General features: G+C 30.7%; 1 protein-coding gene across 1 annotated transcript; it reads right to left on the bottom strand.

Annotated features, from left to right (window-relative positions):
- Positions 1 to 6,668: 6,668 nt before the first annotated feature.
- LOC107920939 (aldehyde oxidase GLOX1) lies at positions 6,669 to 8,576 on the bottom strand. Its single transcript, XM_016850772.2, has one exon. It carries the CDS (start codon positions 8,444 to 8,446, stop codon positions 6,809 to 6,811), a length of 1,638 nt encoding a protein of 545 aa, XP_016706261.1. The 5' UTR covers positions 8,447 to 8,576; the 3' UTR covers positions 6,669 to 6,808.
- Between the last annotated feature and the right edge of the window lie 19,243 nt (positions 8,577 to 27,819).

Here is a 27,819-nt window from a genome sequence, read left to right as displayed (position 1 = left end):
AAATTGAATAAATTAAAAATTTTGTACAAATTGATAATTGATTGGGAATTTGTTGATAATTGATGGTGCTACATATTTTATGTTATCCGTAGCTAACATAAACTTGGATTCATAGAGAGGGAAAGGAAAATCCAAAGTCGTCGACGAATAGCTCGGAATTTCGGTTTGTATTTCTATGATTCAGGACTTAATTATTTATTGTGTATCCATGTCATATTGCATTACATGGTAACAAGTTGAGTTGGTAATAGCCAATTGAGTTGAGTTTTTATGATTTAAGTTGAATACCGAAATATGGACTAAATTGAATAAAGTACAAATTGTAGGGTTTAATTGATATATGAGAATTGGCATAAAAATGTGTTGAAATATGTTGTATATGTTATGAAATTGTGATATTCTGATGAATTGTGATGATCGAAATGTAAATTAAACTTTATATAACGAATTAGAAATTGAATATCCTATTAGCTGTTCAGACTGAATCAGATATAGTTGGCGCGCCATAAGGTCAGGTTATTGATTGAAAACCATTGTTTTCGGGAAATTCGGGGTGGTAGATTATATATATATTGATTCATCATTGTCGGGCAACCCAGGGTGACAGATTGATCGAGTTAAGAAAACCATTATTGCCGGGTAATCTAGGGTGGTATTATGAATCATTATAGCGTCATAGTTGTCGGGCAACTCGGGGTGACAAATTTGTGTATCCGTTCTGAGTCTGTGTTGGTTAATAGGATTATAAACGAATGAATTGTTTAGATAACATGTGATAAGATATATGCTATCGAAATACAAAGTGCGAACTAAATCGAAAATGAGCCCTAGGGGCCAATTGTGTATTAAAGAGCCAATAGGCTCGAAAATGACATAAATTGTGGTATGAGAAAAGAAGTATGTGCATATATATATACATATATAAGCTAAAGATGAAAAATGATGATTATAAATGTAATTAGATATAGCAAGTAGAAATGAACTAATTGCCTATAAAATGAATGTTATATGGCAAGATAATATGTATGCATATAGAATTGGTTCGCTAACATGAATATAAGCATGTTAAATTGTGTTGGAAGATGATTAGTATAAAATTTTCATATGAATTGATTTAAGTTGAGTTGAATTTTTTGTATGCATCGACTTACATTTATTTAAATTATTTTCAAATCATAGATTTATCACTGAGCGATTTGCTTAACGTACGGTTTGTTTTCCGTGCGCAGGTTAGGTTCAATTTGCAATCCCGAGCGTGGACTTTAGCATGTAGTTAAAAATCTCAGACTCAACAATGTTTGTGTACCTCTTTCACTTGTTGTTTGGCATGTACCTAGGTTGTGTCTATTGTGTTACCAAATTGTGTCCAAATTCACTTTTGCTTTAAGAATGTTAATGTAGGTATTGATTAGGTTTGTTGTAATAGCTTATAAATGGTTAATAATTATGGTCGAAATTGCATAATGCTAGACATGTTAATGATCCTAGTAATATAGGTGTGAATGCTTGTGTTTAGACTGGATTACATTAGAAGTTAGTTGATTGTACATGAATCATTTGTATAAAATTGTATAAGATAATAAAATGTATGAATTAATGTCGAGGAATGGCATATATTTATTGAATGCAAAATGCATATGTTTGGTATTTGGGTTGCAAAATTTGCAAGTTGATTTCATTTAAAATTTTGTAGAAACAGCATGTGATGCCGCGACGTCAAACGTACCACGTCGTGATGAGAAATGGCCTATAATGTCACGGTGAGACGAGGAACCCCGTTGCCCTGACGAAACCGAACAGTATGTCAAATCACGATGAGGAACTCCCTCACGTCGTGACGTCAATTATGTAATTTGATTTCTTTAAAATCTAGTCCTGATTCGATATCGAGTTAGCATTAGAGCTTTCGTAAGCTTGTATAAGACCTGGAAATGACTATCTATCATATTATATATCTATGATATTCATATTTGTTTGTTAATGGTATGAGATTGTATTTATTTGATCGTAGTTGCTCTGAGAACGAATGTGACACACTGTAGCTCAAACCTGACGATCGGGTTAAGTATAAGATATTACAGATTGGTCATCAGTGCCACGACAACACAAAAAGTTCAAGTACCAATTAGATACTTTTGGACAAATTCAGGGGCAAACTACATATTAACCCTTATTTTTACTATCAAATCAAAGTCTTATATATCTAATCTATATACCTATTGACTTTAAAGTCTTGATTTAGTTAATCTCACAAGTTAACTAAACACCAACTCAATTAAAAAAATGACTAAAATACTCTTTTATATGCAAAATAATTATATTATTATGAGAATATTTTTATTTCTTTTTATATCTTAATAAAATTAATAAAAAAAACTCTGTGAGATTTAAACACATGACACCAACATCTATAAAACCTCATCTCTATCACTTCTTCAAAGTTTCATTTTAATTTTTTAAATAAAATTTTCCACTTAATTTGTATCTATATCTATCAATACTTATATAATTTGATTTACTAAGTTGGTGTCATGAATCAACTCGACATCAAACTCAAAAAAAATACTTAAAAACCCTTTTAAGTAAAGGATTGAATATTAAAATAATGATATTGAATTGAATATTAATATCATGGTATCTTTGTCTTTTATTATTTTTATATGAATTTTTAAATACAGCAAATAAAAATACAAGGGCTAAGGTTTGAACCCAAGCCTAAAACGTGTTTACTGAAAAACATTTTACCATTTTACCTATAACTCAAGTTTTAATTAATTTTTGTATAAATATAGTATGAATATTAATTTTCTTTCACTTAGATCGTGGTTGTGACGAAATACAGTTTAATATTTCACTTATTTTAGCCCTTAAACTTGTATTATTTGTCAAATCATCCCAAAATGAATGGAAAACTAACGCCTATTAACTTTACTAACGTGAAATCTACATGGCAATCCACACGTATGCCACATTAGTAATTAATTAATTTTTAAAAAATATGTTTTTTATAAATTTATACTTTTAATAATTTTTAATTTTTAAAAATATTTTTTTGATTTTTTTAATATTTAAAAAATTAATTGCTAATGTGACATCCCATTACAATAGAAAAATTAATTAATTAATTATTTTTAAAATTAAATTGAAAATATTAGGTTAAATTGTGAGTAAAAAAATTAATTAAGTAATTATATTTTATTAGAAATATTAAAGGCACTCCAAATTTTTTTCAAATTGTATTGTCATTTGTCGTTGATTAAATTGGTGTCACAAGTAAACTCCACACCAACTTAGTATTGATGATGTTTTTTTATAAGTTACCACTCTAACTATAATTCAATTATTAAATAAATCTTTTATAACTATAATTTTAATATTGATTTTTTCTTTCACTATCATAATAATATTTTGATAACATGTTAAAATAAAGCTTCCTAACATGATAGCATTTTCATGTCTTATAGAAAAATGGCAATACAATTTGAAAAAAATTTGGAGTGCATTTAATATTTCTAATAAAATATAATTACTTAATTAATTTTTTTACTCACAATTTAAACTAATATTTTTAATTTAATTCTAAAAACAAATAATTAATTAATTTTTCTATTGCAATGGGATGTCACATTAGAAATTAATTTTTTAAATATTAAAAAAATTAAAAAAATATTTTTAAAAATTAAAAATTATTAAAAGTATAAATTTATAAAAATATATTTTTTAAAAATTAATTAATTACTAATGTGACATACGTGTGGATTGCCATGTAGATTCCACGTTAGTAAAGTTAATAGGCGTTAGTTTTCCATTCATGTTGGGATGATTTGACAAACAATACAAGTTTAAGGGCTAAAATAGGTGAAAAATTAAATGGAGAGCTAAAATGATTTTTTTTTTTGTAAAGTTAAAAGTCCAAATAAGTAATTATGCTGACTTAATATAGCTAAGGTCAATAGTTAGTGCTCTCAAATTCCTATTTTTTCATAAAATGTATTTTTTAAATTAACACACATAAACATAATTTTTAAAATCTTTTAATATATATATTTTGAAATACAAGAATAAAGTAAAGCTTGAACAACAAACACAATTAGTGCAGCTTAAACCCAGACCACACTTTGGATGGTGAACACCTTAACTATCAGGCCATCACATGGGGTTCAATTTTTTAATATTTGTTGATATGGTATATAGTCCATGTTAGAATCATTTGACTCATTTATAAGTAACAACGAGTGAATCAATTTTCAGATTTAAAATATATTTGGATGAGATATTTTAAAATTTTAAAAAACTAAAATGCTAACATTTTAAAATTTTAAAATTCAAAATTTCACTGACTAACTATTAAAATTAGAATTTGAAAAAAAAAATCGAATTTTTTTGTTTAGATGCATCATTTGGGAAAAAAAATCAATTTTCTTTACTTCAATTTTTTTATAGAACATATTTTGCAAATATATTTTTAAGTTTTATATTCAATAAATAATACATGGACAAAATTCAACTTTTCTTTCTTTCAATGAAGGTGAAATTATTAATTATTAGATCCATAATTCAAAAACAAAAGTTAGAAATAAATAAGAAAGTATGGAGGTTGAGAGAAACAAATATTAAAAATATTATTCATCAAATTAAAAAGTTTTTCATCGCAAAGTAATCTCATGCAAAAACATCAAAATGTAATCCTTGTTTGCGACTAAAAATGGAGTCTTATTTTCTGTTAACTAGTTAAAGCTGGACCAAAATCTGATAACATATTCAACACATTGATGACTTCCTTCATATCAACTTTCTTTTCAGAAAAACATATATATTCTGTAAAAGTTTCTGCTATCTTACCCACAACAATTGCTTATCCATCTTTTTAGAACATGAGTAGAAAGAGAAACATCACTTTGGGTTCAATGTTTAATTAATCTAAACCTTGAAAACTTACATTTTTCATCTTTCAAATATGAATTCATGATGTTATCGGCATCTATAGCAGTTTTGGCATCATGACCAGTTCCTCCATCCTTTGTACATAAATCCATAGTATAATCTCAATTTGGAATCACTTTGAACGAAAACTATTAGCATCTTTTTTAGTGTGTTTGGGTAAATCATTTTAAGGAGGAGATTCATTTCAATTGAGACTTTTTAAAGTCTAAAATAAAATTTCATTGTCTGGTAATTTAGGAGATGGTTTTGTTTGTTTGATAAGACATTGATTGTTTTTTTATTAGATAAAATTAACCGGGTAATTTTAACGATTGCCAATTATCAAGATAACGTGAATTTTGAAGAGTTAAATGTTCTTTTAAAATTGTGAAATTTAAAAGCCACAATGGAGAAGTCTTAAAGTTTTACATATGCTTAAACATTGCTCAGCTGCAAAGGAGGTTTGGCTTCAAGTAGTGCCTTCTAATCAACAATGCAGATTTTTCTCCAAAAATTTAGTTGAATGTTGGAATATGATTTAAGCAAAAATTTATGGATGCCTAAAGTGAATCTGGAAAAATAGAAACTTATTCATTTTCCAAAGTTTATCTTGGAATACCCTTGAAATAGTTAAAATTTTGATTTGTTGGGTGAATCAGTATACTTTGGTGCACATGAAAACACCAACTGGTCAGCAAGAAATTGATTCAAATATTCAATTTTCAGGTAATTGTTGCCTTTTGAATATTGATGGGGCGGTTAAACTAAATACAAACATAATTTTTGTTGGGAGTGTTGCGAAAACCGAATGGAGAGTGGATCATTGGATATGATCATTACTATTATTTGGGAGTATGTTTAGTGTTTGAGACTGAGCTTCGGGGGATTTTGGATGATTTGGTTGTCTTACAAAGGCAAGGTCTTAATAGAGTATTAATCCAAATTGATAACTTAGAGGTGGTTAAACTTATTCAAGAAAGCCAATCAACAAGTGCAAATTCAAGCTTGGTAAGAAGGGTTCTTCAACTATTAAAACTGGTTGGATGTTGGAGAATAAGACAATATGTTCCAAGGGAGGAGAATAGAGTTACGGATTCGTTAGCTAAAATGGCCTCTGACAAAAAGAAAGACGTTCGAATTTTTGCGGAGGTTCCTGAGAAGCTCTTACATCTCTTGGAATTCGATATTGAAAAGAATGCTTTTGTCTTATATTAATTTGATGTAATGTTTGTTTATTTTATATACATAAAAAAAAGAGTTTTGTTGAACCTTTTAACCTTTATTCTTTTAAACATGGCCTATAAGCACGTAGAAAAGCAAGCAGTATATTGGTGTAAAGAGAGCAACATGTTGAAAGGGAGAAGCTTAAGCAATGATCAATGTTACATAACCATGGTTAATTATTATTATAATATTTTGACACACTAAAAGAATCAAAATTTAAAGCTTTGATAACCCGATTCTCTTTATCAACTTTGTAATAACAATAAAATAAAATGTTATGGAAAAGAAAAGATTGAGAAAAAGTTCCATAAATAGACAGGCTGTTTCAGTTGACCACTGCTCGGCTTATGGATGGCCCATGGCGTCTTCCACACCAAACTAAAACGTGCCTTCAATTAATTAATCAACTACTTTTATGGTGATTCCGACAACCCCAGATTTGTCAGTTACGATCGTTAAAAATAGGTGTAGAATTAATTAACAATTGAATTTCTTCATTTATAAGAAATAAACAACTGAGGGAAACAATTATCCTCTTTTATATTGATACAAATTTGTAAATACATTTGCTTAATGTAGAGGACAATTTTACAACATTGTTGAAATAAACATTTCTTTCTCTAAATAATGATCAACATTTCACAAACATATCAATCAAAATCTATTTCAAATGGACCCAAATGCCTTGGCTGGGGATGTCTTGATGAACCACAAACAAAAGATAAAAGCCTGCAGGTGCGAGGTTACCCGAACCTGGCGTCATCACTTCAATCTTATATGTTGATTTCCCGGAAGCCATAACTTTGTCGTTTCCAAGTACAAGCAACCTTTGATTCATCGAGAAGGAATGGGTATTAAAAGCTGGTGACACCATTGTCACCGACAACAAGTTTAGAGTTACTTCACCTGTAATCACCACTTGAATCTTTAATTTCTTACTGTATCTGATTCCGGACATTGACTTGGGAGCAACAATGGTGGGTCGTAAATTGTTGAATTTGGCGTCCAAATAACCCGGATAGAATGCCTCCAGGCTTAGTTCAGTAGGGTAAAGGACTCCCGTAAAGTTGTAATACGCATGAGGATTGCTTCCACCCACTAAAACTCTTCCATCACGAAGTAATACTGCTGTGGAATGGTACATCCGAGGGATATTTGTTGGGTTTAGTATCTTGAATCGTGACTCGATTTCATTATCAGGCATGTATAACACCGGATTTAAGACCGGGTCCCTCCCTAAGTCCCATCCTGCTGACCCGGAACGTGCTCCGTTGATGACCAAAACTTTGCCGTTTGGAAGCAATACCATGTCGCCCATGACTCTAGCTAAAGGCATAGTTTCCAAGACCCATTTTGGTTTCGGGTCGGTTATTGAGATCCTGGCGCAAGTGTCCAAGGCTTTAACGAACTTACCTTGTAATGCTTGGACAAATGATCCTTTTGGAGCACCCCCACAAACCAAAACTTCAGCTTGAATAGTGGCGGCTATCAAGTTCTTCAATGGTAGCAATACAGCCGAACCTGTGCTTGGATAGCTTCTTGGCTCCCCACCTGGTATTTTAGGGTAAGTTTTCACCACCTTGTTGTTCACGTAATCAAGCAAAATAGCTCGATTGTTGGCGAAAATGAACAGGTTTCCATCGACATTGAGAAACACAAAAGGGTAGAGATTGTTCTCTACTCCTCGTTCATTGGTTTCCGACAGGAAATGCAACTTGAACATGTCGGCGGCTATGTTTTTAGGAACAAACTCGTAATTAAATTGTTCCCGGCCGCCGACAACAATTTGTCTTCCATCTGGCAAGACATGATTGGTAGCATACCATCTTTTGGCCGCCAATCCATTTGGTGTTTCGTGCCAGTCGCAGCTCTCGCATGGGCTGAAAACCCTGACTCGAAGTTCTCCGTCGCTGAAACCACCGGTTTGGACCAATTTACCGTCAGGCATGACGCCGCCTGAAGAACACCAAACGTTGCTTTGGACAGTAAGAGCCCTGAACTTGTTGCTCAAAACATCGTACTCAACTGAATGCGCCGTACAATCTACTTGGACAGCGGTGTTGGTTGGGTCATTGTGGCATTTCCCACTTGCCAATGGCAGAGTGGATGGGCCGAAATCAGTCCTATCATACATAACAACACGGTCATTTTTAAGGAGTTGCATGTGCATGGATGAGATGCCAATGCTTTTTTGTAGCAGCTGCCACCGGCCGTCGGCAGCAGTGGGGAGGATAAGGGGCTGTGAGGCAAAGAGTAGAAGTGAGAAAAGAAATGTACAAAGGGTTGACATTTCTGCCATATGTTTAGCAGATGATATTATGGCTGCTTGTCAGCTTTGGGTACTCTTTTTTAAAGGAGTTGGTGAGAGAAGCAATGAAGGCTCTAAGATTTAAGACTCCCACACCCATGTGGTCTTGCGTGGGATGCTTGTACTGGTTTACGTTTTTATGAAAACGTTGATTTAGTTTCTGGTTTCAAAATTAGGATATGAATGTTCCAAGTGTTTTTTTTTTAAATGAGATTGTTTGAATGATTAGAAAATGGATACTATAATTTTAGAATTGGTAACTAGATTGACTTTGGTATTTATATTCTTTTTTCTTTTTCATTTCGTCTATTCAGTGAATATTGGTCAATAGGATTTATACTTGGAATTAACATTTAACTTAAAGCTAGGTTAATCGAGTTAATTGGTCCAAATGGTTATCGTTTTCCTTTTGTTGTTTATTTTGCCTTAAAAAAAAGTTTATAATTAGATTTTTTAGGTTAGTATCTGAACTTAATACTTTTTTCTAAATTGGTATTTAAATCTATTTTGGGTCTAATTTGGTATTTAATTTTTTTTGGTTCAATTTGGTATCTAAATTTATTAAATGTTATACAAATTACGTAAAATACTAATGGTGTTAATTTTTTTTTGTTAGGCTACAAAAATATTGTCAGTATTAGAGTAAATTCATGTTAAAAATAGGTATTGAGCTATGCTTAACGAATTAATATTAAATAAAAAAATTTAAACCACAAATTGAAAGGAATTCATTATTTTCAATTTATTAAATAAATAAAACTAAAAGTAATTGAACATAAAAAATATAAAAAATATCATATCATTTGTCATATGTCGAACATATATTGATTATTTGTGTTACATCATAAAAAAACATATTTTTAGTATATTGGAGTAATTTGTAAAATATTTGACAAGTACCAAATCGAACAAAAAAAAATATCAACTTTATGTACTAAATTAAGAAAAAGTGTCAAATTCAAATACTAAATGTATATTAAGCCATTCTTTTATATAAAGTATTTGATAAACTTTTGAATTAATCTTAAAGTAATCCTTGGGTTAACAATTCCTTCATTCCGATCTTAAATTAAATAATTATAGATATTTTCTATACGTTGCTTTTGTCCAAATCGTATCATTTGTAGACTTCCAATGGAAAACGTGAAAAAGCAATGCTTCTTTGTTTTAAATTCGAAAAACATCAAAATAAAATTTTAATTAAACAATTCCATTTTTCCATCAAAATAAAATTGGAACAATTTTAAGTATCAGAAACATTTTTAATAGAATGTCTTAAGTATCTTTATTACTACAAGAATTTAGAGGGTGTGAGTTTAAATATAAAATATTTTAGAAATAATATTTAACATATTTAATGAGTCATATTAAATTATCTTATTAATAATAATACATGAAATTTATACCCAACAATATATTAAATTGAATCTCACTCCCTTAGAAACAATCAATCGATATTCTACTAACTAAATTCTTGTTTAAGCATACGTTGGACCGGTGAAGTTATAAATTTTGCCGATTCCATCCACCAATTATAAGCTGTGAGTGTGGTCCGAACAGTGGCTATAGTTTGGGTTTGAGTCTACATCATGCATTAACTAATCCACTGTGTTTCGAAGGTGAAAAGAAAAATTACAAAAGGTGATGGACCCCATTGACTTTCCAAAGAGTTAATGGCTACCCTGCAACTTAAATTGAATCAGAGTTATCCTTGGGTTGAATTGCTCATCTCTCTCTTTTTGTACAATGACAAAAGCATACGTGATACTGCAAATTTAAGAAAAATAAAATATATATATTTCATGCACAACAACAGTATATTAGATAAAAATTGAAAATTGTCAAAAAAGAAAAGAAAATGCAAGTCTTACATATGGAGGCGGGTTGAATACATTTTCCAGGTTATTTTTTAAAGCAGGTCGAGTTGGAGCATATAAGTTATTGGCAACCATCCATATTTAGAAAACTCAAAGATATGAGTATCAAAATGATAATTCTAGAATTAAGAGATTTAAGGCACTGAAAGTGGGATTGAAATTTGGCATGAGATATTTGTAATTTTTGGTCCCTAATTGTATAGTGACTTTGCAAGTTGATCCCTGAATCTCAACTATAAATAGGCCTAACCATTTCACATTTTCATTCATCCCCCACATTTGACATTCTCTCCTTAAGGCATTATTCTCTCTCTTTATTTGTAAATTTTCACTTGTATTTTGGAGTGAAATATATTTGTTAGTGCCCGAGGACGTAGGCAAAATTTGCTGAACCTCGTTAAAATTCTTGTGTTCTTTATTGTTTATTTTGCATATTTTGTGAGTGTGATTGTAGTGATTTACTGTGCTGTTAAATTACGATAGAAGGATATTCTGGCTAGGAAAGACATGGTACTTAAGTGATCCACCTCTCTTTCTTGGGAATTGAACTTAGTGTGATTTTCAGTACAATAATTTTATTCTTTTACACGCTTCCGCACAATAATTGGTATCAGAGCCAGGTTCGTACCTGGGGAATACGACTGTTTACGATACTATTTACGTATATGGTATTGCTCATCCACAGTACTATTCATGTCGACGGTACTATTCACATATACAGTAGTTGGGATTGAGGAGAAAAATGGCAGAGGCATTGTCATCAGCAAAGATTACTATGACCAATGCAAAATTTGAAGTAGAGAAATTTGATGGTACCAATAATTTTGGTATGTGGCAATGTGAGATCCTGGATGTCTTATGTCAGCAAGAGCTGGATATAGCCCTTGAAGAAAAACCTGACAAGATGGATGACAATGAGTGGCCAAGATCAATAGACAGGCGTGTGGTGCAATCCGCCTATGTTTGGCCAAAGAGCAGAAGTACTCTGTCATGAGGGAGGCATCAGCGAAAAAGTTGTGGGGTACACTGGAAGAAAAGTTTCTAACGAAAAGTCTTGAAAATAGGCTTTATATGAAAAAAAAACTTTATCGATTCACGTATGCACCTAGTATGTCGATGAATGACCATGCGAACTTATTCAATAAAATTTTAGCAAACTTGCTAAATTTGGATGAGAAATTTGAAGATGAAGATAAGACATTATTATTGTTGAATTCTCTTCTTGATGAATATGATCATCTTACCACCACATTGCTTTATGGGAAGGATACAATCACATTTGATGCAGTCTATAGTGCATTGTATAGATCTGAGACTCAAAAGAAAGATAAAAAAGATCACAGAGATACAACTGCAGAAGTCTTAACAGTAAGAGGTCGTTCGCATAGCAACAAACTTGGTAGAAGGAGTAAGTCCAAAGGAAGACCTGCCAAAGATGAATGTGCTTTCTGTCATGAGAAAGGACATTGGAAAAAGAATTGTCCTAAGTTAAAAAAGGGGCAAGGCTATTTCTGATGCATGTGTAGCAGAGTATGATAAGGAGTCAGACTTTAGCTTGGTTGGCATGGCAATGGCACGTCATATAGATGAGTGGATTTTGGATTTGGGATGTACTTACCATATGTGTCCCAATAAGGACTGATTTTCTAGTCTTAAAGAACTAGAATGTGGAGTTATTTTTATAGGCAATGACAGTGCTTGTAAAACAATGAGAGTAGGTACAATCTAATTGAAGAATTACGACGGCTCAATCCAAGTCTTGACAGATATTTGCTACGTACCTAGCTTGAAGAAAAATCTCATCTCATTAGGGGTCCTAGAATCTAAAGGGTTCACAATCACTTTGAGAGATGGATTACTAAAGGTAGTAGCTGGGGGTATTGACGGTGATAAAAGGCACAAGAATAAATAACCTGTACTATTTAAATGGAAGTACAATTATTGGATCAACATCAACAGCTTCTACGAAAGATGCAGATTCAAAGGCTACCAGGTAATGGCATATGCGATTGGGACATGCTAGTGAAAAAGCTTTGCAAAATTTGGCGAAGCAAGGCTTGTTGAAAGGTGCAAATTCTTGCAATTTGGAATTCTATGAACATTGTGTTCTGGGCAAGCAGACGAGGGTAAAATTTGGTTCAGCAATTCACAATATGAAAGGAATTCTGAACTACATTCACAATGATGTGTGGGGACCTACCAAAGTGACTTCTTTGGGAGGTATGCATTATTTTGTTACTTTTGTTGATGATTATTCAAGAAAAGTATGGGTGTATCTAATGAAAAGAAAAAGTGAAGTTTTGGATGCATTTCTGAAATGGAAGAAGATAGTGGAGACTCAAACTGGTCGAAAGGTCAAATGACTTCGATCAGACAATAGTACTGAGTACAAGAATGATCCATTTCTAAAAGTATGTCAAGATTAGGGCATTGTGCGACACTTTCACTATTCGAGATACACCACAAAAGAATGGGGTGGCAGAATGTATGAATGGGATTATAGTGGAGAAAGTTCGATGTATGTTGTCCAATGCTGGATTGGATAAGAAGTTTTGGGTTGAGGCAGTTACATATGCATGTCATCTAATTAATCGGTTGCCATCAGCTGCAATAAATGAAAAAAATCCTATGGAGATGTGGACTGGTAAACCTGCTATTGATTATGATTCTTTGCATGTTTTTGGTTCCACTTCATATTATCATGTAAAAGAATCTAAGTTAGACTCAAGAGCAAAGAAAGCATTATTTGTAGGTATAACTGGTGGAGTAAAAGGATACCATCTCTGGTGTTTTGATACAAGGAAGATTGTTTTCAGTAGAGATGTGACTTTTGATGAATCAACTATGATGAAGAACAAGGATTCACAAAAAGATGACAAAACTAGTAGTACTTTACTGCAGGTGGAGCTTGAAAAGGTTAATGATGACCCAACTAATATTGAAGGAACAAATGATGAAGAAGTTTCGACCCAAGAACTTCTACAACAACAAGATTTAATTGCATATAGGAGGCCAAGAAGAGAGATTCGTATGCCTGCTCGCTTTGATGATATGGTGGCCTATGCACTTCCAATTGCAGATGATGATGATCCTTCTACTTACACAGAAGCAATAAGTAACCCTGATGGTGTAAAGTGGAAGTAAGCTATAAATGAAGAAATACAGTCTTTTCATAAAAATAGAACTTGAGAGTTGGTGACACTACCCAAAGGAAAGAAGGCAATTGGATGCAAATGGGTATATACAAAGAAGGAAGGATTTCCTAGTAAAAATGAAATTTGATACAAGGCTAGATTGGTAGCAAAAGGTTACACTCAGAAAGAAGGAATATATTACAATGAAGTGTTTTCTCCAGTTGTGAAGCATTCATCTATTCAGATTTTGCTATCCTTGGTTACGCAATATGATCTTGAACTAGTTCAGCTCGATGTGAAGACTGCATTTTTACACTGTGATTTGGAAGAGAAAATCTATATGACTCAGCCAGATGGATTCAAGGTTGCTGATAAAGAAAATTGGGTTTGCAAACTAACAAAGTCACTTTATGGATTAAAACAATCTCCGAGGCAGTGGTACAAGCGATTTAATCAGTTCATGAAAGGGCAAAGGTACACAAGAAGTAAATTTGATCATTGCGTGTATTTTCAGAAGCTACAAGAATGAATTTTCATATATTTGCTCTTATATGTTGATGATATGTTGATAGCATCTAAGAGCAAAGTTAAAATTGAGAGATTGAAAACTCAACTCAACCTTGAGTTTGAGATGAAAGATCTAGGTGAAGCTGAAAAGATCCTTGGCATGGAAATATGTAGAGATAGAGCTCATGGCAGAGTTAGCTTGTCTCAGAAGCAATATTTCAAGAAGGTACTATAGTAGTTTGGCATGACCGAGCAGACAAAACCTGTAAGTACCCCGTTGGCTTCTCATTTCAAGCTTTCTACACAACTATCTCCTTCGACGAATACGGAACAATAATACATGTTACAAGTTCCGTATTCTAATGCAGTAGGTAGCTTAATGTATGCAATGGTGTGTACAAGACCTGACATTTCACAGGCAGTTAGTATAGTGAGCAAGTATATGCATAATCCTAGAAAAGGTTATTGGTAAGTTGTGAAATGGATTCTACAGTATATTCAGAAGACCATGGTTGTTGGATTACTGTCCAAGCAGGATACTACACTTGGTAAAGGTGTTATTGGGTACGTTGATTCTGACTATGTCGGTGATTTAGACAAACGAAGATCAACCACCAGTTATGTGTTTACACTTCCTGGAGGACCAATGAGTTAGAAGTCTACACTGTAGCCTAGAGTTGCGTTGTCAACCACAGAAATCGAATACATGGCTGTAATAGAGGCTATAAAGGAAGCTATTTGGTTACAAGGTATGGTTAAAACCTTGGGATTGGTTCAGGAGCATATTAACGTGGACTGTGATAGTCAAAATGCTATTCATTTAGCAAAGAATCAAGTCTATCATGCACGCACAAAGCATATCGACGTACGATTCCATTTTGTGCGGAAAATTATTGATGAGGGGAAAATTCATCTTCAGAAGATTAAGACTGCAGATCCCCACAGATATGATGACCAATGTGGTAACAACAACCAAGTTCGAATATTGTTTGAACTTGGTCAATATCTTGCAAGTTTAACAGTTGAAGAAGGCACTATCAAGTATTGTTGTCAAAGGCAGAAAGAATTGTGTGAAGATAAGATTATCCTAATCAAATATTCAAGGTAGAGATTATTGGCAACCATCCATATTTAGAAAAGTCAAAGATATGGGTATCAAAATGTTGGCACTAGAAATAAGAGATTTAAGGCACTGAAAGTGGGATTGAAATTTGGCATGAGATATTTGCAATTTTTAGTCCCTAATTATATAGTGACTTTGCAAGTTGATCCCTAAATCTCAACTATAAATAGGCCTAACCATTTCTCGTTTTCATTCATCCCCCACATTTGCCATTCTGTCCTTAAGGCATTGTTCTCTCTCTTTATTTGTAAATTTTCACTTGTATTTTGGAGTGAAATATATTTGTTAGTGCCCGAGGACGTAGGCAAAATTTGCTGAACCTCATTAAAATTCTTGTTTTCTTTATTGTTTATTTTGCATATTTTGTGAATGTGATTGTAGTGATTTATTGTACGGTTAAATTACGATAGAGGGATATTCTGGCTAGGAAAGACCTGGTACTTAAATGATCCACCTCTCTTTCCTAGGAATTGAACTTAGTGTGATTTTTCAGTACAATAGTTTTACTCTTTTATAGGCTTCCACACAACATAAGTAATACATCGGGTCAGACCAAACAAAAATTTGACCCACCTGTGCTGTTGCTATCCTAATTCCCTCTAAGTTCTGCATGCTGTTAAAATGAGGACGAAAGTAAATAGAGGGATAACATCAATTAAAAAAATAAACAACTACTTTGACGCAGTTAATAAATTTATAATCCTTAATATATTTTAATTATATTTGATAAGTTAAATAATAAATATTATTCTACATTAATTATTATAATTAAAAACATAATATTTATAAGATTAATTAAATATTAAACACGTAAAATCACATACAACGTATGTATTATCTAATTAGGGTTTTTGGCCTAACTTGTGTTTGAAGAAATTGAGGCTTGGATTCGGAAATATATTCCATCTTAGTTGTACGTAACCAAAAGAATGATTCTGATATCTTTCTAGTCCAAACCAAAAGGTGGCTGTTTTGTTCTTTCACTTTGTTTTGTTTTGCCCTGCAACCACCAACTGTAAAGACGAATTAGTTTTCTGGATCTGCCAATTGGTACGTACCATTTGCTTTTAACTATATTTCCTTAAAATATTTATAGCTTCAAAATCAAGCCCAAAGGCCGCACCATATATTTATCAATTAAATATTAGTTCAATTGGTATTGTTATTGTTATAGTTGTATATCATTGTAGGTTAATGTGCATAGTATTCCTCCATTTATTAGAGTTTTAAATATTTAAAAAAATACATAAAAAAGAGAGAGCTATAGATATACAAGATCTTCAGAACTAGACTAGTGATTGAATCGATTAAGTCCATGGTTCTCTAGTTCATCGATCCAGACAATTTAAATAAATAATTCATAAAAAATATTAAAACGGTTTAACCGGTCTAGCATGATGGAATTGAAAAACTCAGATTTACTGGGGCGATGGTATGGAAATTGAGGCACATGGTGGGTCAATATTTTAGATTGGTAACGGAAGTTAGGTGACAGATAGTAAGACGTGGAAATGGAAAGTAGGCTGTAGCAGGATTGATATGAAAAAATAAAATGTTTGGGAATATTGGAACCTGAATGAGCTGTTCAATCTTCTTTTGTGTTTTCATGCTTTAAATTAGAAAAACACACGTCGATTTTATTTAATTTAATGTATATATCGTTTTGGGATATCTTAAATGTTTGGGGACATTAATTACTTAAACAAAGTAACATCATTTTCTACTTTAGTTTGCAGATTGCTATCTTAAATGTTTGATTCCATATTTGTAGTAAGTTGCTGCAAAACATTATTATTTTTCCCCTACCTGCCTTTTCCTTCGTCTATGAAACTCATCTTTTACTATAACACTGCTCCCTAAGGACTATGCTTAGTGGCTTAGTGTACTGATTGACCCCTGATTTCTTTTAGATTCCCATACTAGTCAACCCTACACAAATAAGGACCTCCAACAAACTATGTCGGTTTTTTTAAATAGCTGGCCAAACACATGTTCAAAATTTATTCTTTAAATAAAGTGTAGCCTTTTATATTCTTTCTATAGATCAAATCTTTTATAAAGTACAGTGGGATCCAAGGGCTGGTATTAAATTTTAGAAAAGCAACACATTGTAACCTTTGGATGATGCCATGTCAGATATTTTGAGAAACGTGCCACTCTTTCAATAGGTTAAAGTGCATTTATGTTTGCACTTTTTTTGGGGGTAAAATAAACCATAATCACACCAACGTGACCATGGAGTCATTCGCTTCAACAATTGAAGCATAGTGCAATTGTGTCATTTCTGGCCCCAAAAAATCCCATCCATTGTTCGAAAGAAAAAACCATTATCCAACCAGCCTTTCCACTTACAAATGAATTAATATTTACATAAACTTGTCAATTTTGATTTCAACTTAAAAATTTAACTCAATCAATCTAATCTTATCAGAAATTAACAACTTGAATTCGTCCAACCTAAACTCAAAATAATCAGAATAAATAACTTTAAGTGATCTAAACTTAAATTAAGTATAATTTTTTCAATAAATTAATAAAAATAATAGTTATAAACTGAATTATTATTTTGTTTTAATGTATAACTTGTAAAATGTAATTTTCGTGGTCTATTATTATAAAGTAGGCAATTTTAACTTGTATCATATGATCATGATAGTAAATCCCAAATAAAATAAATACTTTATAAAAATATATTTATCTATTTATTTCCAAGTAAACAAAATACTATGCAAAATTCCAAAAATAAAAATTGATATATTTCAAAATCTCAAAAACTTTTTATTTTGATTTTATTTCACTTTAAGAGATTGAAATTTTATTTTTATTGATTTTGATTCTAATTTATTTAAAAATCCTAGAAAGATTTTTGACAAATCTTTTTAGTTTTTACATACTTTTTAAATTCTAAAAATCTAATTGATTTATGTTTATCCCACAAAATTTTAGATAAATAATGTTATTAAAAAATCATCAAAACATGATTAAAAATATAATATTTACAATGAAAATTTAAAAGATAATGTAAATAAAATTTATTTTCATCTATTAAAAAACTTTTACTTTTTATGGTTTTATATATTATGGATTAATTGATTTAAATTTATAATATTTTATTATATTATATTTAAAATTTATTTTTGATAATTGTTAATTTTATAATAAATTTAAATTCGTTATATAATTTATCTAACGTTAATTTTATTTTATTTTAAAATTAACAAATTGAGCTTTATCGACTTTAATAGTGGAACCTAAATCACCCAAGTAACTTGATTCTAAACTTATTTGCTTCAACATAATCCTTTTATTAAATTAAAACTGAATGACTAAACATGAAATGACCATAATCCGATATGATCGAAACTTAAAGCGATCCAATTAGTATTACTCTTGCACCACAATGTCATTACATTCATGCCTTAGATAATTCATTTAGTTCGATTAATGTTAATCGTATAATTCATTACATTGTATCAATAATTATATAACTGATGTCATAAATAGTCAATAACATTAGTAGCTAGAGGAATGTGTAATTGATCAATACTCTTAAATTGATCAAAATTTTAAAATTAAACATTAGTGGTCCAAAGTTTTGATATATTTCACTATCTTATAATGAATTCCAAACGTGTATACTCAATGTTGTGTTTACATGGACCAATTCTATTGGATCAATGATTTTACAATTAATTTTACAATTTATTCAATTAGATAAATGGTTGTACAATTAATGTCACCATTTTTTCAATTACACTAATAATTAGAGGAATATATAATTGATCAATAATTTTAAAAATATACTTACACACTACAATGTCATTACCTTCATAAATAAATTCATTCAATTAGATTAATGATTCTACAACTAATGTTATAACTCATTCAAATATATTAGTAATTGGAAAAATGTAGAATTTATCAATATTTTTCGAATTACTTGTACTCCACAATTTTAGTACATGTGTATATAGACCCAATTCAATTCGTTCAATAGCATAATCAATCAATTACGTTAGTAGTTAAAGGAATGTATAATTGATCAATACTCTTAAATTGATAAAAAAAAATTTAAAATCAAACATCGGTGGCCCAAAGTTTTGATATATTTCACTATATGATATTGAATTCCAAACCTGTATACTCAATGTTTTGTTTACATGGATCGATTCAATTGGGTCCATGATTATATGATTAATTACACAAACTCGATCTATGTATGAAATTTGGGTTCAAGAGTACAATTATTGATGTATCATGAACTAGCTAAAAATTCGATTAAGGCAAATGCACCTATCAATTAATAGTATAGTTACAATAAGCAAAGATATCGTTCCCATGAAGACTAAGAGTACTAGTAATTACCGTCTTTCTATTATTTAATTGATAAATTTGAGTGATTGATTGAAAACTAAAATTAACTAAATTAAATAACTATGAATGCGACAAAGACCAAATAAGGAAAATAAACGATTAACAATCAAGAAGCGAAACAATACCTAAGAAAGAATTCACCTAGATTTCATCTGTCATTATCAATCTAAATTACGCAATTTCTTTATTTACTATCTTGAGAAATCTTTAAATTATGCTAACATCTTTTTTGAGAGTAAGAGCAACTAACTCTATGTTGATTAATTGAAATTTGTTTCTAATTAAAATCCCTATTATCACGTTAACTCAATCTATGGATCCCCCTATTAGATTTGACTCTAATCCGGTAGATTTATGTCATCCTATTTTTAAGATTGCATGGAACTCTACTCAATTATGCAAGATTTACTCTTAAATAAGGTCTATTCCTCCCTTGATTTAAGCACATCAAACATGGATCAATAATCTAGAAATATCAAACCAATAATTAAGCACACATAATTGAGAACAAGATCTAAGTATTTATTGAGTAAAATAAAAAAAATTTCATCATAGCGTTCATCTCCCCTAGGTATTTAGAAAATTAGTTCATGCTTGAAAATAAAAACATCCAAGATACAGTATAACCAAAAGAAAAAGAAAATCATGATAATCTCCTCAGAAATCAAATGGGAATCTTCAATCTTAACGAAAATCTGCCTCAGAAATCGGCTTCAATGGTTTTTTAGAGTTGTTTTCTTGAGTATTTTATGACGGCTCTCTCCTATCTTTTTATTTTTTCATATATAAGTCTTAGAATGCCCGAAAAACCTAAAAATCGCATTTTCCCACATTCAGAGTGCAAATTTGTGCAATCGACATGACCTACCACAAGGCCATGTGGCAGCCTGTGTGGATCACACAGCCGTGTGAGATAGGTTGTGTGGCTGCTGTATCTTGCTCCGATTTTCCAATTTTTGCTCGTTTTTTTGCTCCTTTTGCTCCTAAATGCTTTCCTAAGTATAAAAACATGAATTTAAAAGATTAGGAGCATAAAATTCACCATTAACATCAAATAATCACCAAAAAACGCATTAAGAATGAGATTAAAATATGTTACTTTTAACACTTATCAAATATCCCCACACTTAAGCGTTTGCTTATCCTCAAGCAAAATCCTCAACCCACATTCAAGTTAACTTCTCTCAATTTATTATTCTCACCGATAATGTTTTAGGATAATTTACAGATAATCATACAATGAAAATTCATACTAAAATGAAACTAAACAACACAAAAAATCTAAGCAAAGAATTTTAAGCTTTAAAAACATTAGGCATCTCCTCTATCTCAATAATTACCTAAAATTCAAACTTAATAAGAAATAACATCATTACTAAAGATTCACTCAAAGCAATCAAAGTCTTTAAGGTTCAATTAATATGCACTCAACAGTCGAACGAGAAACGTTTTTACCATATGCTTGCTTGAAAATCAAATCTCCACCACTATAGAATGAGATGACACACCAATCAAGAGTCTTTACAAGGTTGTAATTGGGCTAGGTTAAGGGTATGGAAAAGGTCAGAAAAGTTTATTATAATCGAGAATCGAGTTGATAAGTCACCAAACTAGAAAAAATCAAATGCAGAATTAAAAAATTTTACATCAACAAGAAATAAAGAATGAAAACGAGCTTTTCAATAGGATATTAAACTAACGATTCAAACTCAATCAAAATTTTTTTTGTATATTTTTTTATTTTTTTATTTTTTTTTTGTAAATGAGAACTCAGCGAGACAAATGATGAAATATAGTTAGACAACTAACCAAATCAAATCTCAATAAAAAGGATAATTTTACAACATTGATATGGGTTATGGGTTAACATTACGGGTGATCGAAAAAAATGTGTTAGGATCAACAAGGTTTACTAAGGGTGTCGACACCATTTTTATTTTAGGAAACAAAAATTAGTTGTCGATGAAAATTTGGAGTCGCCACCAATCTTTTATTAAGGTGTGATTGGATCACCTAAAACAACTTTGGTCTACGAGTTTTTAGAAAAACAGGTTCGGGAGTCAGTTACGTTCGAGGAAGGATTAACACCCTCTTAACGCCCAAAAATTGGTACCAAATTGATTAATTAATGTCTTAATATCGAGAGTTAAAAAATACGATCCTTAATTAAATTAAGTTATTTATTGAGACTCTCTCATTTTGAAAAAGAAAACGTCACACCCAATGCGCTAGGGCACGACATTTTATTTCTTCAAGATGAGCTTGTCTAAAAGACTCGTGTAATAAAATTTAAAAGAATATTCAATTGTTTAAGATTTATGAAGAAATCGCAGCCCAATGCATTAGGGCACAATTTCTCAAAATCCTAATTATTGAACAATTTCTTTATTAATTAATTTTTTTTAAATCTTTGTCTCGAGAAATCAACACGCCATATCCAATGCATTAGAACACAACATATTGAATTCCCGACAACAAGCTTTTCATTTTATTTTTTGATTAAAGAGCAATTCTTGATTGTTAGATTTAACGAAGAAAATTGGAACCCAATATGTTAGGGCTCAATTTTCTTGAAAATCCTAAATACGAGTATTATCTCTATTTTGAAAATTTCTTTTTTTAAATTTGAGTAAAAAGATGATGTAATGTTATGTTGAATGTATGTATAAATGTCGCCATAACAAATACAATAATTGTATTAAAATAATATAAATAGTAAATAAACGAAATTAATATAAATAAAAAAAATAAACAATGACACTGCAAGAATATTAAATAAATGAGCAAAATAAAAAAAAAACTCTTTTAAAATATAAATGAAAACATAAATCAATAAACAAATGAAGGAAATAAGCAAAAAAATATAAAGAATAAAAGATACATAACATATACATTAAAATTATGAAGAATGAAAGACAGACACATGAATTTACATATAAAATTTGGATTATAAAAATTTATATAAACAAAATATATAATGCATTTGTGAAAATAAAGAAAAGTATAGAAATATATATATATAAATTATAAAATATGAGTTAAAATATAAGTAGGTATTTAAGCATTTTCGAAAAAAAAATAAAAAAACATAGATATATACGTGTTTATATAAATATAGAAGAATATTTGTTAGGAAGAAAAATAATATATATACATGTGCATATAAAAGAAAATATATATATATATAGGTGCGTATATACATTGTAAAATATATTGAAAATATATGTATATGGGAAAAATGTTAAATCAATAATATATAGATATACGTATAATAAAAATAGTTTAATATAAATTACAAAGACAAATTATATTGAAATCACATAAAAAGTATATAAAACAATAGATGGACATTAAGATAATAATATACGGTAAATCAAAAAAAGGGTTAATAAATAAATTTAAAATAGTAATTAAACTTATTTGCTAAATTGGATTTAAAATAAAAAATATTTTAAAAAGTGATGAAATAATATACATTTAAGTAAATTAGAAATAGTAAACATTGAACTAGAAAAGATTAAAATGAACTTAAAACAAAATTAGAGGGAAAAAACGTAAATAAAATGAAATAATGACCCAATTTGAAAGGCGCAAAAAATTCGAAGGGACTGACTAGGGAATTATCCCAGCCCTCGAAAGCGCTCCGTTTCACCAGGACCAAATCAGAAGCCAGATAAAATTTTAGGAATCAATTAAAAAAATTTTAAAAAATAAATTAATTGAAAATTCGGAGCGACCATATGCGCAAATTTCCCATTAACAGGAAAAACGCGCGGATCTAATGCTTCTCGGGTCGGGTCACTGGGTTCTGGCCTATACGATGTCGTTTTGAGGCCACTGAAAGAGGCCACAAACGGCGTCGTTTTGTGGCTGATTTAAAACCCCAAATTTTCCTTCAAAACCCATTTCTCCCTCTTTATCTCTAAATAGTAGAGAAACCCTCTGCTAGGGTTTCATTATCCTATGCCCCCGCCGCCGACCAAGGCCCCCCATGGCCTCAATAGATGTCCTGTTCTCCGCTCGTGACGAAGAAGGGTACACCACGCCGACACCAGGTATGATTTTAAAAAAAAAAAAGAAAAAAATCTAGGAATTGAAAAAGAAATCGAAAAGAAAAGTTTTAAAACATTTCAAAATCCCATTTTCTTTGAAAATCTTCTCCTTTTATTTACTGTTTATAAAAACAAAAGATAAATAGAACCACAAAAAACAAAAACGGAGGCACGATTTCACCTTTAATCTTTTCTCTTTTTCTTTATTTCGTCTCTGTTTTTCGTAACCCTTTACACTGAATTCCCCCCTGTTACAGAAAATGAAAATGGCTTTATATAGCCAAAACCTATCCATTTACAGTGAATAAAATATTCTCATCTGTTGCCTTTTTTGTTATTATTGTGCTGGTGCTGTTTAGATCCACTTTTTTCACAGGTACAAAGGCCGTGGAAGAGGCGCACGTGCACAGAGATGCGGCACGCGTGGGGAAGGGCTGGTTACTGCGGCGCTGCTGAGGTTGTTCCAGAAACTGCTAGAGTTTCAGCCTTGGCTGGACATTGGGCTAGTGTTGGGTTTTGGTATTTGGGCTAGTGGGCTGAATTAGATTTAGGTTTTGTAATTTGAACATTAAAAAATGGACTGCTATTGGTTTTTTATTTGGTTTATTTTTTTTTTGTTTAATCTGCATAGGCCCAGGCTAAAAATTGGGTATTACAAAGGGTTAATACAACAGGTAAGCTGATTAAATGTTAGGTGGGTTAAATCTTATGTGCCTCTATCATCTCAGTATATCAAACCAATAATGTGGAATCGACATGCATAATCGAAGCAAGTTCTAGAATAACAAATCAAGTCGACATACTCACAACCAAAAATAAAATGAGCACAAAATGAACAGATGCTCTATAGGCTCAAAAGCTCACAAAAATTATGGCTTTGATTTCAAACTTGCAACTTTAAAATTTCAAAATAATTCTTCAGTTTACGGAGACAACCTAAAACAATAATTTCTAAAAAATGACTTATCATGCTTGACTCTCTCGTGTCTTAAATTATAAACCACACAATGCACAAAAATCCACAAATTATTCCAAAAACAGAATCAATACAAACACTAAATTTAAAAAAATTAACTTCAATGATAGGTGTGAGAAAATTAATTAAACATAAACGACAATTTAAGAATTTTATCGCATAAACATAAAAACAATCTCCCCACACTTAAGATGTGCATTGTCCTCAATGTACAAACAGATATAAACAGAATAAGCAAAATATCATAAGAGAAGGAGAGAACTAAAACTTCCTTGAATTTGGATGAATTCGCCAGAATAGTAAAAATCAGAATTGTAGGAAATTCTAAATGTTGTGGATTTTTCCATTGATAAGTTTGGTGTGTTTTTAAAAGTTAACGACAGATTATTAAATTTGGTTATGATGAATCGGAACTCATAAAGGTATGAATAAATATTTTATAATACATGTCGATGACTAGTGAATTTTGAAATATATTACATGTATTAAAGATACAAAAGATATAAATATACGGATTATTGGTACAAGGATTAAGTTGTAACGTATGTAAAAGTATTATGCGAAAAGTGTAAAAGTGATATGTGTGCATGATATAAGTTGCCCAAGTAGATGAGATTAGAACTACTAGGATATTAGTGGCATGCCATTAAGGGATCCTAGTGTGCTCTCCGATTATTAGCACATTAGTGCTCTTCGTTTAGCACATTTGTGCCTCTGTATAGCATTTTAGAGCTCTTTGTTTAAGAGCGCATAATAATGCACCTCTGTATCAGTTTTGTATTTTTTAAGTGTTCTGTTTAATCTACTACGCCTCCGCTAAAAAGATAAATAATTTTTGTTACAAGGTAAAGGTTTATCTATGATTCATGTTTGAAATATTGAATTAAGAATAAATTGTGAAATGAAAGGGTAGAGAATGAATACAAATACTAAGCTAGGTAAATATGTGCAAAAAATAATTATAGAATTATAGAGATGATTTTAAGAAAACTAAATGAAGAAAATACTTCTGGTTAAGTGGAAAGAGAAGAAATAGGAGCTCGATTAAGTAAAAAGGAAATATAGGATTATAAAAATAACTCCAAAGGTAATTTACTAAAGGTTTTCAATACTTATGGAAAGGAAAATGATTTAAAAGAAGAATATTAATGATATAAGAACTAGAAATGTTAGTGATAAGAATGGATAGAAAAGGATAATTGAAAGAATATAGAAATAATGAAGTTCATTATCAAAAGAAACAAGGAAATTTCAAGGACGAAATTTATTTTAAGGGGGAGAGAAATGTAATACCCCGAAAATTACTACAGTAAGAAAGTAATATATTATCCTTGATATGGTAAATTAAATAAGAAAATAAAATGATAAAAAGAAAAATTTTGAGTTATGTCAACATTGGGAAGTATATTATGATATATTACTTCAAGAAAAGACTAAATCACAAAAGTGAGAAAATATTTCTGGCCTAAGAGTAAATACTCAAAATTTGAGGGGTTAAAGTGTAAATATGAAAAGTTGAAAGAGCAATAGTGCAAATATTTTAAGGGTGGAGTGATCTAGAAACCAAGGAAAATATTTTAAGGGTGGAGTGATCTAAAAAGTATGAGGGGTTAAATCATAATTTTACCAAAATAAGTTATGAGTAATGGAGGAATTTTGAATAATCATAAGGGGCAAAATGGTCATTTAGCAAGGAAGATAGTTTTGAAGAGTAATGATGATGTTGGTGATATTTTAAAATAAATAAATAAATAAATATTAGTTTATTAATATTTTTTATTTGATTTTTAATTATATTTTATTATTTGATTTAGTATATAAGGAAAGAAAGATGAAGAATTCTCTTCATCTTTCCATGCTACCAACGTGAGAAGAGAAAGGAAAGAAAGAAATTTTCATTTCTTTACAATTTGATCCTTTTACCGAAAATTCACCATGTTCACTTAGAAATCAAAAGAATTTCCATAGCTACCAAGAGAGAAAAATAATAAGGAGACTATGGGAAGCTAGAATATCAAGTTAGATTCAAGAAATAGAAGCTGGAGGAGAGAGAAAATGAAGTTAATGATTGAAATCAATAGGACAAGATCAAGATTCCGTAGATACTCGTGAAAAAGAAAAAATAGCAGAATAGTCCCTGAACTCCTGCAATTATTACAATTCAATTTAGGTATGTTAATACAGTTAAACTTTAATGTTTATTTATTAACTTGATGAATGTTGTTATGTATTTATTTATATCTATTGTTTGAAATAAAATTATTGTTAAATTATTAAATTGAATTAAATGTTCAAAACGAGTGGAATGTGGGATTGAGTACAATTGTTCTATGGAAAAGGATGAATTGATAGTAAATGCAAAGGATGAATTGACGGTATATGTAAAGGATGAATTGACGGCAAATTACCCAAGTAAATTGAGGTTCACCATTTGTTGCGAACTTTCGTGTTTACTTTTAGTTTAGCTCTCATGAGCTTTTGTTTAACTCATATGAGTTTCTGTTTAACCCTTATGGGTTTCCGTTTAGCTCTATTGAGCTTCTATTCAACCCTTATGGGTTTTTGTTAAGTTCTTATGAGCTTCTGTTCAACCCTTACAGGTTTCTGTTTAGCACTTATGTGCTTCTGTGCAGCCTTCGGGCTTTCGAAAATGATGTACTCATATACGTAAGTTGTTCTTCAAATGGTAAGTTATTGGGAATTTTCTTACATGATATATGTATATGAAGAAACAGTAAAAGAATGATATGCATCATGAAATGTATATATATATATCAATATCTTGATATATTGATATATGGAAATTATGTAAGTTGAGACGAGTAATAAATTCAAGTGTGACATGTTGAGATAATAAGGTCATTGATGTTGAAATTATATGAAATATGTTCAAGTACGCTAACAAGTGTTGTTCTTTGATGCTTAGGCAAGTGTCAAACTACTGGTTGAATGATAATATGTTTAATTATAAGATGCATTGAAATGGTAAGTGCTTAAATGAAAATATCCTTGTGCTCATGAAAGAGTGGTAAAGTTTAAGTTATGCAATTTCTTATTAAATAAGTTATCATGTGATTAATTGGAAAAAGGTCTATGTTTAAATGCACTAACTAGTAGCTATGGTTGAATGATATGCTTATGACTGGTGTGTTATGTATATGGAATGAGTGTGGAAAGTAAAGAAACACAAATGAAAAATAAAGAAATTTTAGAAGATTTAAAGTTGTTTAAAATCCTACTATGATAGGAATAATATGTATAGGTGATACTGTAGATTTATTCGCTTAGTGAGTTGTTAAATATAACTTCATGAGTATTGTG

The sequence above is a fragment of the Gossypium hirsutum genome, chromosome D01, assembly GCF_007990345.1.
Source record: "Gossypium hirsutum isolate 1008001.06 chromosome D01, Gossypium_hirsutum_v2.1, whole genome shotgun sequence".
Classification (NCBI taxonomy): Eukaryota; Viridiplantae; Streptophyta; class Magnoliopsida; order Malvales; family Malvaceae; genus Gossypium; species Gossypium hirsutum.
Note: the sequence above shows the minus strand (reverse complement) of the source record. Positions and strands in the feature narration are given on the sequence as shown.

Coding starts and splice junctions, on each gene's coding strand:
- LOC107920939 (XM_016850772.2), bottom strand. CDS start 8,446: ATGGCAGAAATGTCAACCCTTTGTACATTTCTTTTCTCACTTCTACTC.